The sequence below is a fragment of the Trypanosoma conorhini genome, assembly GCF_003719485.1.
Source record: "Trypanosoma conorhini strain 025E chromosome Unknown Tco_14.4_contig_00100, whole genome shotgun sequence".
Classification (NCBI taxonomy): domain Eukaryota; phylum Euglenozoa; class Kinetoplastea; order Trypanosomatida; family Trypanosomatidae; genus Trypanosoma; species Trypanosoma conorhini.
Genome location: NW_021704186.1, coordinates 14,334 through 25,435, shown reverse-complemented (window position 1 = coordinate 25,435; position 11,102 = coordinate 14,334). Strand labels below are relative to the sequence as shown.

General features: G+C 57.0%; 5 protein-coding genes across 5 annotated transcripts, besides 7 other annotated features; all 5 read left to right on the top strand.

Annotated features, from left to right (window-relative positions):
- Window positions 1-125: 125 nt before the first annotated feature.
- Window positions 126-160: a microsatellite.
- Window positions 161-185: 25 nt separating this feature from the next.
- Window positions 186-240: a sequence feature (A-rich).
- A 190-nt stretch (window positions 241-430) lies between these two features.
- Window positions 431-465: a microsatellite.
- A 3-nt stretch (window positions 466-468) lies between these two features.
- On the top strand, window positions 469-1,464 carry Tco025E_02529 (zinc finger domain-like protein; the record flags this gene model as incomplete). The annotated part of the gene is made up of 1 exon (XM_029369454.1): window positions 469-1,464. The coding sequence occupies one exon, from the start codon at window positions 469-471 to the stop codon at window positions 1,462-1,464; it is 996 nt and encodes a 331-aa protein (XP_029230457.1).
- A 286-nt stretch (window positions 1,465-1,750) lies between these two features.
- Window positions 1,751-2,563, top strand: Tco025E_02528 (uncharacterized protein; the record flags this gene model as incomplete). Its single annotated transcript, XM_029369453.1, has 1 exon — window positions 1,751-2,563. The coding sequence occupies one exon, from the start codon at window positions 1,751-1,753 to the stop codon at window positions 2,561-2,563; it is 813 nt and encodes a 270-aa protein (XP_029230456.1).
- A 92-nt stretch (window positions 2,564-2,655) lies between these two features.
- Window positions 2,656-2,735: a microsatellite.
- Window positions 2,736-2,879: 144 nt separating this feature from the next.
- Window positions 2,880-2,920: a sequence feature (GA-rich).
- Window positions 2,921-3,057: 137 nt separating this feature from the next.
- Tco025E_02527 (uncharacterized protein) lies at window positions 3,058-4,923 on the top strand (the record flags this gene model as incomplete). Its single annotated transcript, XM_029369452.1, has 1 exon — window positions 3,058-4,923. One exon carries the CDS (start codon window positions 3,058-3,060, stop codon window positions 4,921-4,923), a length of 1,866 nt encoding a protein of 621 aa, XP_029230455.1.
- Window positions 4,924-5,408: 485 nt separating this feature from the next.
- Tco025E_02526 (uncharacterized protein) lies at window positions 5,409-6,392 on the top strand (the record flags this gene model as incomplete). The annotated part of the gene is made up of 1 exon (XM_029369451.1): window positions 5,409-6,392. The coding sequence occupies one exon, from the start codon at window positions 5,409-5,411 to the stop codon at window positions 6,390-6,392; it is 984 nt and encodes a 327-aa protein (XP_029230454.1).
- A 903-nt stretch (window positions 6,393-7,295) lies between these two features.
- Window positions 7,296-7,318: a microsatellite.
- Window positions 7,319-7,353: 35 nt separating this feature from the next.
- Window positions 7,354-10,815, top strand: Tco025E_02525 (uncharacterized protein; the record flags this gene model as incomplete). The annotated part of the gene is made up of 1 exon (XM_029369450.1): window positions 7,354-10,815. The coding sequence occupies one exon, from the start codon at window positions 7,354-7,356 to the stop codon at window positions 10,813-10,815; it is 3,462 nt and encodes a 1,153-aa protein (XP_029230453.1).
- A 174-nt stretch (window positions 10,816-10,989) lies between these two features.
- Window positions 10,990-11,021: a microsatellite.
- Between the last annotated feature and the right edge of the window lie 81 nt (window positions 11,022-11,102).

Sequence of the window (11,102 nt, the reverse complement as noted above, 5' to 3'; positions counted from 1 at the left end):
TATCAAAGGAGGAGGGACCACAGACAAACTGCCATGGGCGGGACGGTCAAGGATCTCCATTTCATTCTTGAGGATGGTAGGTTTGGAAAATTGTGGGTGCGGAATGAAAAAAACAACAACAACGCACACATACGCATACATACACACATACACAGCCACACAAGGCGAAAATGAGTTGCACGCGATTGTGTTTGTATTTGTCTGTTTGTGTTTTCTTTGTTGTTGTTTTTTCTTTTACTTGCTGCTCCTCATATTACCGGGGGGTCGCTGCTGCTGTCTTCTTATTGTGGTTTGTTGTTGCTTTTGACACCATTTATCACCTGCGCTGGCGTTAAAGGGGACTGAGGCGTGGCGGCGCAACACATTCCTTTGGGGCGGTCTCACAATTGGCGAATTGCTCTTACTATTCTTGCTCTCTGCCCCGCGATCCCTGCCTGTGCGTCTGCGTGTCCGTCTGTGCTGAGTGCAATGGGGTTCCCGTTCCCTCTGCTTGTGCGGTACATTAACCGCTGCGGCGCGCTGGCGTACTTGGGCCTGCAGTTGGGTGGAATTTTAACTCTTTTCTGCGGCATCTCGCTGATTGTGGGATGCACAGTGGCCATCGCCCGCATCGCCCTGCCGTTGCTGGCGACACCGGGGACTCCGTACTTTCTGCTTCTCTGGCTCACGTGTAGTGTGCTGTCGTTTGCTATTTTGTTCAATTACGTGGCTGCGGCGTCGTTTCGGGGCCCCGTTGTGGATGCGGATGAGACGCGGCGGCTGGCAGTTGAGGGAGAGTCGCTGCCGCTGCAGCAGCGCCGTCGCTTGTTGGATGCACCTGCACGTCACTGTGGGAAGTGCCGCCGCTTCAAAGCCCCACGTGAGCACCACTGCCGAATGTGCAACCGATGCGTGACGAAGATGGACCACCACTGCCCCTGGATCAACAACTGCGTCGACGCCGAAAATCACCGCTACTTTTTTCTGCTTCTCGTATACTTGTTTGTGTCCACAGGCGTTGCCGTCCTCGTGCTCTCCGTTGCGTACGCGCGGATACTTTGGCTTGAGGCGCCGTTATTAGGCATATATGGGCCTTGCATCAATCGCCTGCTAACTTTTCCCATGTTTTTCACGTGGGTCTTGTGTGTCACAATATTTTTTTGCATGTTTTTTTTCGTTGGCTGGACACTGTTTCACATTCTGAGAAACGAAACGCAGATTGAGCGGTTTGTTGTGGGGGAGAAGGAGCGGCAGTCGCGAAACACGATGGTGCCGTTCCGCAACCCGTATGACCTTGGCCGCTGGCGCAATGTGTTGATGCTCTTAGAGACGAGCGATGATCCGGTGCTCCCACGGGCCCGGAGCGGGGGCACCGTGGCGAAGGTGGCGCTGCTGCTGTGGCTTGCACTCCCAACGCTTCGCCCCTCTAGCTGCGACGGCGTCCACTACCCCGCATTTGACGAGGAGCTGCTCTTGCCGGTGTAGCAGGGCACAAGGGAGTGGAGGGGGGGGCAGGCGGCAGAACGAGTTAGACGCAGTGACTAAACACGGCGGTCCAATGGCGTCTCACTCGTTTTCTGCCCTGTACCAAAGTGATTCTGTTTGTGTCGTTGCGCTTTTGTGTCTCGCCTTGGCATGACGCGTCCTTTTGTTGTTGTTGCCGCGTCAACTCCCTTCCACTCTATCGTTATTTATCTCTCTCTCTTTTTTTTTCTTTGCGCGTTGTTGGGATGTCGATCACCGTCGCGTAGTTTTTATGTTCCCCTGGTTTATGACCGCGAACGCCGTGGTGTTTGCCGCCCTGCTCCTCGTCGCGGTGGTGCCCCCGCTGTACATTTACGACCCCGAGAAACACCCCGGGGAATCGCTTGGGCCACCCCCCGCCGGCAGCATCTTTCCAGATCGTGCGCCGAATTTCGCGGTGCAGCAGAAGCTTTACATGCTTTTTACGCTGCCCGTGTGCGCGTTACTCAATTCTCTGTTTGTGTACTTTACCTACTACCGGCACTATCGGCAGATACAGTTTAGAGCTGAGTTAAGCTGCGTGGCGCACGCAAACCTCAGGACGGCTATCATGGTTTTTTCCGAAGAGCAGCAGATCAATGAGTACAACGGCGTGAATATTATTGGGGGCACTCGTAGCGGTGGGGGGCTGTCGAATCACAGTCTTCTTGCAGTACGCTTTAATGCCAACAAGACTGGTCCGCATTACATGTGTCTAGACAATCGACGGCATATACGGCCGGAGGGCCTTTCCTTGCAGAGGTACTCCTCAACGCCATGGTTTCCTGAGCTGCAGGAGTTGCAGAGGGTTGTCGAGGTGCAGTTTCTTCGACTAGCAGAGACGGCGCGGAGCGCCGCATTTCGGTGTTTTTGCCAGACTGTACTGCTGCCCTTTGAGGAGCGGATGAAACTAAAGGCGGGAAGCATGGCAAACGACATCCGACTGTTTCTGCGGCGGCAATCAAAGTGGGTGCCTGAGCCTATGATGCGGGTGCACCTGACGAGGATCGAGCTGGAGCGGAGGCGCAAAGACGTCCATGAGAACAACTTGGAGTCGGAGCCGGTTAGACTTTACCCTTGACCGGGTGCGCTGTGTTGCTGCTTCGTCCCCATAACGAGAAAAAAGTTGTCTACTTTGATGACGCGTCGTGCAGAGCAACTTGTTTTACCGACTTATTTTTTTTGTTTTTGTTTTTGTTTTTGTTTTTGTTTTTTTGTGTTGTTTTTCTTTTTGTTTTGTGTTGTTTTGGTTTCCGCGCCTTTGGGTTGTGGCTCCGTCGCCTTCCAGCTGGCATTCTCAAAATTATCCTCGTCGACAGGAGCCGTAGGAGACTTTTTTTTTTTATTTGCGTGTCACTGCGGAGGAGTGACAAGTTGTGGGGCGGGTCGCGCAGGCTTCTTTCTCTTTCGCAGTGTCTCTCTCTCTCTCTCTTTCTCTTTGTATTCTACTGCCGCCCCCACTTTGGACGCGCGAAGGTCCATTGAGTGTGTGTGTGTGTGCTTGCAAATATATGTATTGCATTAGATTTTGATTGAGTGAGCGGTAGACTGAAAGAACTCCCGCCGGAAATGGCTATGTGCAGCGTAGGCCTGCTCATCTCGTTGCTCCTCGAAGGATTCGTCTTTGCTTCGTCGTACGTGCTGCTCTTCGTTCCACTGCTGTATTTTGAGAATCGCCAACAATGCGTCGCGTACGGCACTGTTATGACTGTCGTTATGACGCTGTGGTCATGCGCGCTTTATTTCTTCCGCGTTGTTCGCCCGATCCAGCACCTCAACCGCTCCATTCGGCAGGCTGAAAATGTATTCAAGGGGCTCGCGCAGACGCCCGCCCCGTCCCTGCCGGAGGGCTTTTTTTTGCACTCCTCCTCCCCGAAGAGTACGACTTGCGTGTGCGACGACCTGCTGGAGGAGCGACACCGGCTGGAGAACGCGCTGCACGGCCTTCACCTCGACTCACGGCCCTCAAGCCATTTTGTGCAGGACCAGCGCTGCGCCGTGGCGAACCTTTTGGCGGCGCTCCTCCTCTGGCAGCAGAGCTTGATCGACCTGACCCAGATGAAACTGAAGGAGGCTGAGAGGGCCCGCGCCGGCAGTTGTCGCCAGAGATGTGTGTCGCGGCAGGAGGGTGTAAACGGCAACGGCCCCGACCATGACCGCCCCGGGGAACGAAGGAAGTCGGCGCAGTTCATGCTGCATCCGCGGTCGAATGAAACAGCATTCAACCTGGAAACGCGTGCGGCGAGCGCCCCAGAGGAGCCGGAGATGCCGTTGTCGAGTGAACCGCCGTATGGTCCGCTCTTCACGCCACTGGCCACCGCGGCGGTGGATTTCGAGGGAGCCATGACGACCCCTGCCGCTCAGAAGCCCAACCCAAACAGCCTACTAGCGGCAGTGCGCCACGTGGATCCCGCGGCCCGTCTTGGCGCGGACCCTAACGAGATGCAGTTGGAGCTGGTTAACGCGCCGCTGCCGCAGGTGCAGGAAAAAGAGTCCGCGCAAGCAAAAGATGATGTCCCCAGGAAGAAAACTGTGGACGCTAAAATCACCATGCTAAGCCCGGAGTACTTGATAGAGCAACAGTCAAGGCGTGACACGGCGATGGCTGCTGCAGTGAATGCGAAGCCGATATCCCTCGCCCCTCCCCAGGGCGAATCGATCGTTGCAGCAGCTAGAAACGACGCCCAGCGAGCCTTGGAGAATAAAGATCGCTGCCTTCCAAGGCTCCGACGAGGAGACCGTTTCGCCACCGACAACAATAATGTTTTCTTCTACTTGCTAGTCAAGCATCTGCAGACCCCGGCGACGACAATTGGGTTCGAAGCATGCTTTAGCTCAACTGAGGATGATCGCTTCCGTGCGGAGAACTTCACAAGGGCCCCCGGCGAGCGAAAAACTTGGAGGTTCTCTGAGGCGATGCCGTTTGAGGGATTTGCTCTGACTGCGAACGGCAGACGTGTTTCGCTCAGTGGTGCGCAGAAGCTGCTTGCTGGGTTTCGCAGCTGTGAAGTGGAGGCAGATGATGATGTGGAGACAGCAAGTGGGAGGTCGGCGGCACTGCAACAACGTCCCGCACTCGTAGGCAAGGAGAGTGCCTCCCACGGAGATGCTAGGGAGCGTGCCTTTATTCTCTCATGGGCCGCGCTTCCAGAGGTGCCCATACGACTGACGATGCTGACAGTAAATTTGGCACCCGGCGAGTCTTGCACGCTCCCCGTCCTGGAATGTCTTATCAATGATGTATTTTGCATTTTGACGTCGGCTGTTCTGACTGTGGAGTTAGTTAGCGGTGAAAGTCGGCCTGAACGTGGGGTGTCGGTGGAACTCCACGGCGTCTCTATTGAGGATACCTCTGAGGTTGATCAAATTGCTCCGGCGGCCGTGGAGCCTGGGGAACAGCTGGGCTTTGGAATGCCGGTCTCCCAGACAATCAAGCTGTGATGACGGGGGTGAGAGCATCTAGGGTTACTGTTTAAGTTTGTGTGGTGATGAGCTTTTTTGTATCTATCTATTGTATTGTGTTTTATTTTTATTTTTGGTATTGGCCTTAGCGGCATTTATATATATTTCCACTCTTCCCACCGAGATGCGTTGTTGCGTTCCTCTTTCTCACCTCACCGGCGCCGCTGGAAGCGCTAGTACTTCTAGCCCTAGCCTTGGTTGCCTCGACTGCCGCAAAGATTACCTTTGCACGGAGCGAGTCGTGTTGGGGTCAGAAAGCTTGCCGCTGTTCCTCGCCTTCTTCATTTAGATGTGCATCTATGCATGTATTCGCACATATGTATATATGTATCTTGCTTTCTTCGCATGTGTATGTGTTTGTAATTTTTGCATAGCTCATTTTGCCTTCCTCCTTTTTTTTTTTTCCTTTTGTGCTCTATGCGCAGGAGTGTCGGTTTGGTTTGGAGGAACGGCTGTTACGGACGATGCGTCGCGAGGCTCGTGGCGGCGCTGCCTCACTGGAACTCTCCAGCATGAAGCGCCCGCTGTGGCTGCTGTTGCTGGTGATGTCGTTTTCCCTGGGCGCCGCGTCGACCTCCGCCGCAGTGAAGGACGCAGCACCGTTTCGATGCATGCGCCCGTTTGCGTCGCTCCCACGCTTCTCCCCGGCAAACATGGACGCCGCGGAGAACTGTAAATTTGGCTCCTTGCGCGTCATCAATGCGACGGCCAGGACGCAGTGCCTGCGCGAAGACGCGGCTCGCGGGGCGTCTACCGCCTCGGAAGGTGAAAAACCGCCTCCCACGTGTAGTGTGACGCTGCACCTGACGTTTCAGACGGTGGGGGATGAGGTCGATCGCCCTGTGGGAGTCTCTAGCGTGGCTGGGCACAGGCCGGCAGTTGGGGGTGAGGCATACCGTTTTTCCTTGCGGCTTCGCGCCTTTAATGACAGCGTGGTGGAGTATAAAGGATTCGATCAAAACGGCTACAGTATGTGCTGTGACCTCATTCAGGGCGCAGAGTGCGCGTGGGCTGGGGAGGGGGGCAGCAGTGCGGCCGCTCACTCTCCTGCGGTGACGCAGGAGGGCGATGGCGGCAGCACGCCGGACGCACCCCGGCGGCGGGAGGCGGTGATTGTATCGTGCCCTCTCCGCAGCCCAGTGGTGCCTGGGGTTGTCTTTCGCGGTGTCGTCAGAAAGCCGCTTCACCGCCTTCTTCTCACGGAGTGGGAGGCCCGACTGGAGTTCTGGCGCGGCCGGCGAGAGGAGCGGGAGACGCTGGGTCGCGTGCTTGTGCCCTTTCGACTCACCGAGGAAGACGTTGCGTCCGCCTACGCCGCCGATGCGGCAGCCACAACGTCAAGGGCTGTGACCGCCATCGACGATTCGCCGTCGGGCGAACAGGACGTTGTTGCGCCGCTGGAGACAGGGGAAAATGTTGGAGAAAGAAAGGGGTCTGCGGACTTGTAGCTGCCGCTTTTGCAGATGCACGGCTCTTCTAGTAAATTGGAGGAGTTGTGCCTTTGCGCTTTTGTGACGAGTGGCTGAGATTGTGCTGAGTGGCAGTGCGGTTATGGTTATTATTATTGGTCTGTGCGTCCGCCGGCTGCTGCGGGGTCGGGTGGAATACAGGCGGGTTGCATTTTTTGAGGGTACGCATTTGCGCAACGGAGGGAACTCTAAAGTGGGCCCGCACTGTTTTGTTTTGTTTTGTTTTTTGACGGACTTTATTTTTCTGCGCTCGTTCGTTGGTTTCTCACATGTGCCAGGCCGTGCGCTGGCAGTCCTCTCCTTTTTCGCTCGGGCGGTTCTTGCCGACTCCCGTGGTGGCTGTCTCGCCGCATCGTTCTCTTGCTTTTTCGTTTCCTCCGTGGAGCTTGTTGTTGTTGTGTTTTTCCTCTTTTCTCTTCAAGAGGAACTTCGTGCAGAGGGCCGTAGCTCCCCTTTTGCGTCGAAGCACTGGGAGGGACGCTGCGTTGAACACCACTAGTTTCTTTGTTTTTGTTTGTGCCTGTTGGTTGGGGCGGTGCAGGACCGCACCGGCGACGGCAGCAGCAAAAGGCAGTAGCATCGCACCTCAGCGAAGGGGCAGGAAGCAGCAGAGATATATATATATATCTTGCTGGTGCTGGTGGTGGCGTTTTTAGCTTAGAGCCTGCGTAGAAGAAGGGAGAGGAGGGGGCCTCCAAAGGAAGGGGGCGAGAGCGAGGGCACAGCGGGGTTGCGTTCTCCATAGCCGCTGCGTCAAGCAAATCTCTTTATCACTTGTTTTTTTTCTTTTTAGATATATTCACCCCCCACCCACCCGTCCTCGTTCCAACACACAAAAGGGCACGCCCGCGCGCTGTTGTGTCTTATCCCCTTTTTTTTTTCTGTGTGTGTGTGCGTGTCTGTGTTGATTGACTTTGTGCGGGCCGTGGGACGTTGGGAGATGAAGCGGCGAGAGGCCGCGGCAATGTGGCCCGCCGAGCGCGTGGCAACGGCACCGGACGTCAGTGGAGCTCGCAGTAGGCCGCCGCCCCACCCCGCGCCGGCACCCGCGTGGACCCCCCGCTTAGATGAGAGGGAGAAGGAGAACGTGCATGAGACGGCTGCCGCGCGCCACGCCGCAGAGGGGATGCGGGAGGTGCCTGTGTTAGGCTGCCGCATGAGGCGGAAGGACCCCATGCACTTCGGCAACCCGCACAACAACACCGCAAACACCTTAGTGGAGCTGGAGTGCATTCTCATGTACGTGGAAAGCGTAACGTCGTCGCTCTCCCACCGCACGCGTGCCCCGATGCCGCCGGAGTCTGTTCGTGTAATATCGAGCTCGGTTGTGGCCCCACACCGCATGGCGGTTGCCGAGCAGCAGGAGTTGGAACCGCATTACTCGCTTGCCATGAGCCTGTACGAAAGTGCAAACAGCCTCCTTACCTGCATCTCCAAGCTCGGCTGTGTGTCTCTCACCCAAAGTGACACACTGGACGGGATTGAGCGGAAGGTGAATACAACGGCGCGAGACGTCAACGTCGCACTGGACGCAATTGCGGTGCGGTACTCGACTCATGAGGTGTCGGACGTGCAGGAGTTTTTCATCGGAAACCAACAAACCCTTGAGGAGTGTCGTCGGGTAATTCACGACCTGACGCAGGCGGCGCATCAACTACTCGTGCTGCGCCGCGTCGTCGCTGAGCGCGATGCTCCGCGGGCAAAAAAGTTGTTTTATGGCCATCAAGGCGGCAACCTCCAAAAGAGCGTGACGTGCCTGCAAAGTCCGATTTTCACGTGGATGGAGAAGAAGTGGTTTCCCGCCATGAATGCTTGGAACAGCATTCTCGCCCGGGCACGCGAGGAGGCGGAGACCTCTGACGTTGCCTCCGCGGTTGCACGAGGGCGACAGGAGGCGTTTGCCCAAAGCGATTTAATTGGCGATATCCTGCGCCCTGACGAGACGCTCTCGGATTTGATTTGCAACGAGCTGGTGAAGCCGTTGTCACATTTGGCGGCGTCTTGTAAAAAGACGCAGCAACATCTGAATGCGCTTCGCGCCGCCGTTGCGATGCCGCACTTGAAGGAGCTTACAGAGTGCGTCTGCGCCGTGGAGGAACTTGAGGCGGCTGGCCAGCTGAAGTTGGCGGGGGACCGTGCACTGCTGAAGGAGGGCAAGCAGCTTGTCCTCCGCCTCCAGCAGGTGGAGAACCTGGAGGCGGCGCTGCGTCTGGCGACTCAGGTTGGCGAGACAGTGACGCTGTTTCGCGCAATACACCACTCGAATGAGGTGATCCTGCAGCTTGGCATCGCAGGGGACGCGGCTGCAAACCGGGAAATCGTGAGCCGCTGCAACGCATTGCTTGAGGAGATGAGCAGCGGCAGCAGCGCCGTTTCACCCGCCGAATTTATCGCGGCACGTGTTGACACGGCGTCGATAGCCGTCGCGCATGTGCCTTCGCATATATGGTCCGCCAACGCGACGGCGGCGTACCAAGCCGCCTGCCAGAGCCTCACCACCCGCGCGGCGCAGGATCGCGTTCGCCTGGACCTGAAACACGTTCTACAGGAGGGGGGGAACCTGCAGCTGAACGTGTCAGGGAGCACTGCGGTGGACGATGCCAGCAACACCTCCTCGAGCAATCGCCAGCTGCGGTTTGCACGGACGCAGAGTCAGTTCCCGAGGTTTAAGGCGGTCGGGGTGGGTGAGCTACGCGACGTGCTAAGGCGTGCGCGTGAGGTGGGTCTGAGCGAGCAGTTGGTGCAGGATGGCGAGGCGTACCTGCGCTCCGTTGAGGCGCTGAAGCTGAAGGTGCACTTTGACGCCCAGCTGCGGGTGTTGCTGATACCAGACCCCGAAAACGCAACCTTTGAAGACATCTACAAGAAGATCTCGCAGCTCTGCGGCGAGCCAGGAGATGGGGCGGCGAGCTCGCCGGAGCGAAAGCTGCGGTTGCGTTACCAGGACAGCGACGGCGACTGCATTTCACTCGTGACGCAGGAGGACTGGAACGTGTTTCTGGCAGAAGAGGCCCCCGGTGGCGTGTGTGGGGCAAAGCTTGAGTTGTACTGCGACTATATGCAACTTCCACACGCACGACTCACAGACACAGTCTTCACCCCACAACCTGTGGAGGGGGAGGAGGTGGAGATCTCCCCTCCACCACTGACGGTTGGGCCGCCAGCGCAAGCCGGTGTTAAGGAAACGGCGCTGCGGTCAACACTCCTTGCCCAGCAGCGTCGCACCGGGGCAGTCATGGATGAGGCACAAAAGAATTGCGCGAGGCTGGTGCGTTCCTACAGCACGGGGGTGGGGTTGCGTCGTTCTGAGTTTTTGTCGCGGTACAAAGCGCCGCAGCGGACGGCGATGGACGACATGTGTCTGCAGAAAACCCAGCGTTCGCTGGGCGCGGAGGTGGAGTCAGCGGGAGAGAATTCACAGCCGTCGCGGCCGCGGAAGGCGAGGACGCCCGGGGCTGCGCCCCTCGGCGCCAAACCCGGCATCGGCGGAGGCTGCCGTGTGGAGTCCGTGAAGCTCAGGGCGCAGCCCGCTTCGACAACGAGGCTGCCGAAGCCTCTGATCCCGGCACCGCATGAGAGAAAAGGGCGGGCGTTGCCGCGGGCTGCTGCCACCGCCCGTGCCGCGACTGGATCTGGCGGTGCTGCTGCTGCTGCTGCTGCTGCTGCTTCCGCTTCTGTCGCCACTTCGACCAACCATATCACTCCCACCTCCACGAACACGTCTACTCCTGCTACCAGCTTCGTCAAGGCGGCAGCCACGCCCAACGCCAACGCTAATAACTCGACCGTCGCCGCACGCACTGCCCCGCCGGGTGCAGCACCCTTAGAACTGGAGGCGGTCAAGCGGTGGAAGGACGACGACGCCCACATTGAGTTACAGACAGTTGCATCCGTGGCGTCCACTTCGCAACGTCCTGCGCCCAATGTCAAGCAGTGCAAGACTCCTGTGAAACGGTACGGGACTCCTGTCAAGCAGCTCGCAACGAAGCGCGCCAGTAGTGGATTTACGGTTACCCCGTGCTCGAAGAAGGTTGGGTTCGCTTCAAAGGAGGGCCGTGCGGAGGGTGCAACGACAGACAACACACGGAAGAAAGACAGCATCACTGTTTTGGAGGAAAAGCGTGAGTGGAGCACCGACATGTTCATGCAGAGCGACGTCTGCACTGTGGCGAGTGAACAGACGACCCCACCATTGAATGGTAAAGGATGTGCTGGGAGGCAGAAACCGGCAAACGTGTCCACTCCCAGTAATTCCTCACTAGGAGCTCCCTCAGTTGTTCAGCCTCCACTTTCTGGTAGTGCGAAGAAGAAGGCGGAAGTACTGCGACAGCTGCGGCAGCTACGTGAGGAAAACCAAAGGGCCCTCAACGCGGCCCTCACTCATCGGCGAACAGGAAAATAATTTTATGCGGCCCATGCTACTTTTTTTTTCTGTTTTTTGCTAGCTCGGTTTATTATTTTACCTTTTTTTTGTGTGTGTGTGTGCGTCTCACTGGCGTTAAATTCTTCTTTTGTTGTTGTTGTTTCTATGGTTACAATTCTAGCAAACGATTTCTCGTTCTCCCGTTCTTTCTACGTGTTTGTGTTTGCGTGTGTGTGTGTGTGTGTTTACGTGCCCCAGACTCTGTGAGAGGATGTCCAGGTTGTTTCTGTCTTTGAGTACGCGTGGGCGCTTCTTGCCCCCCTCCA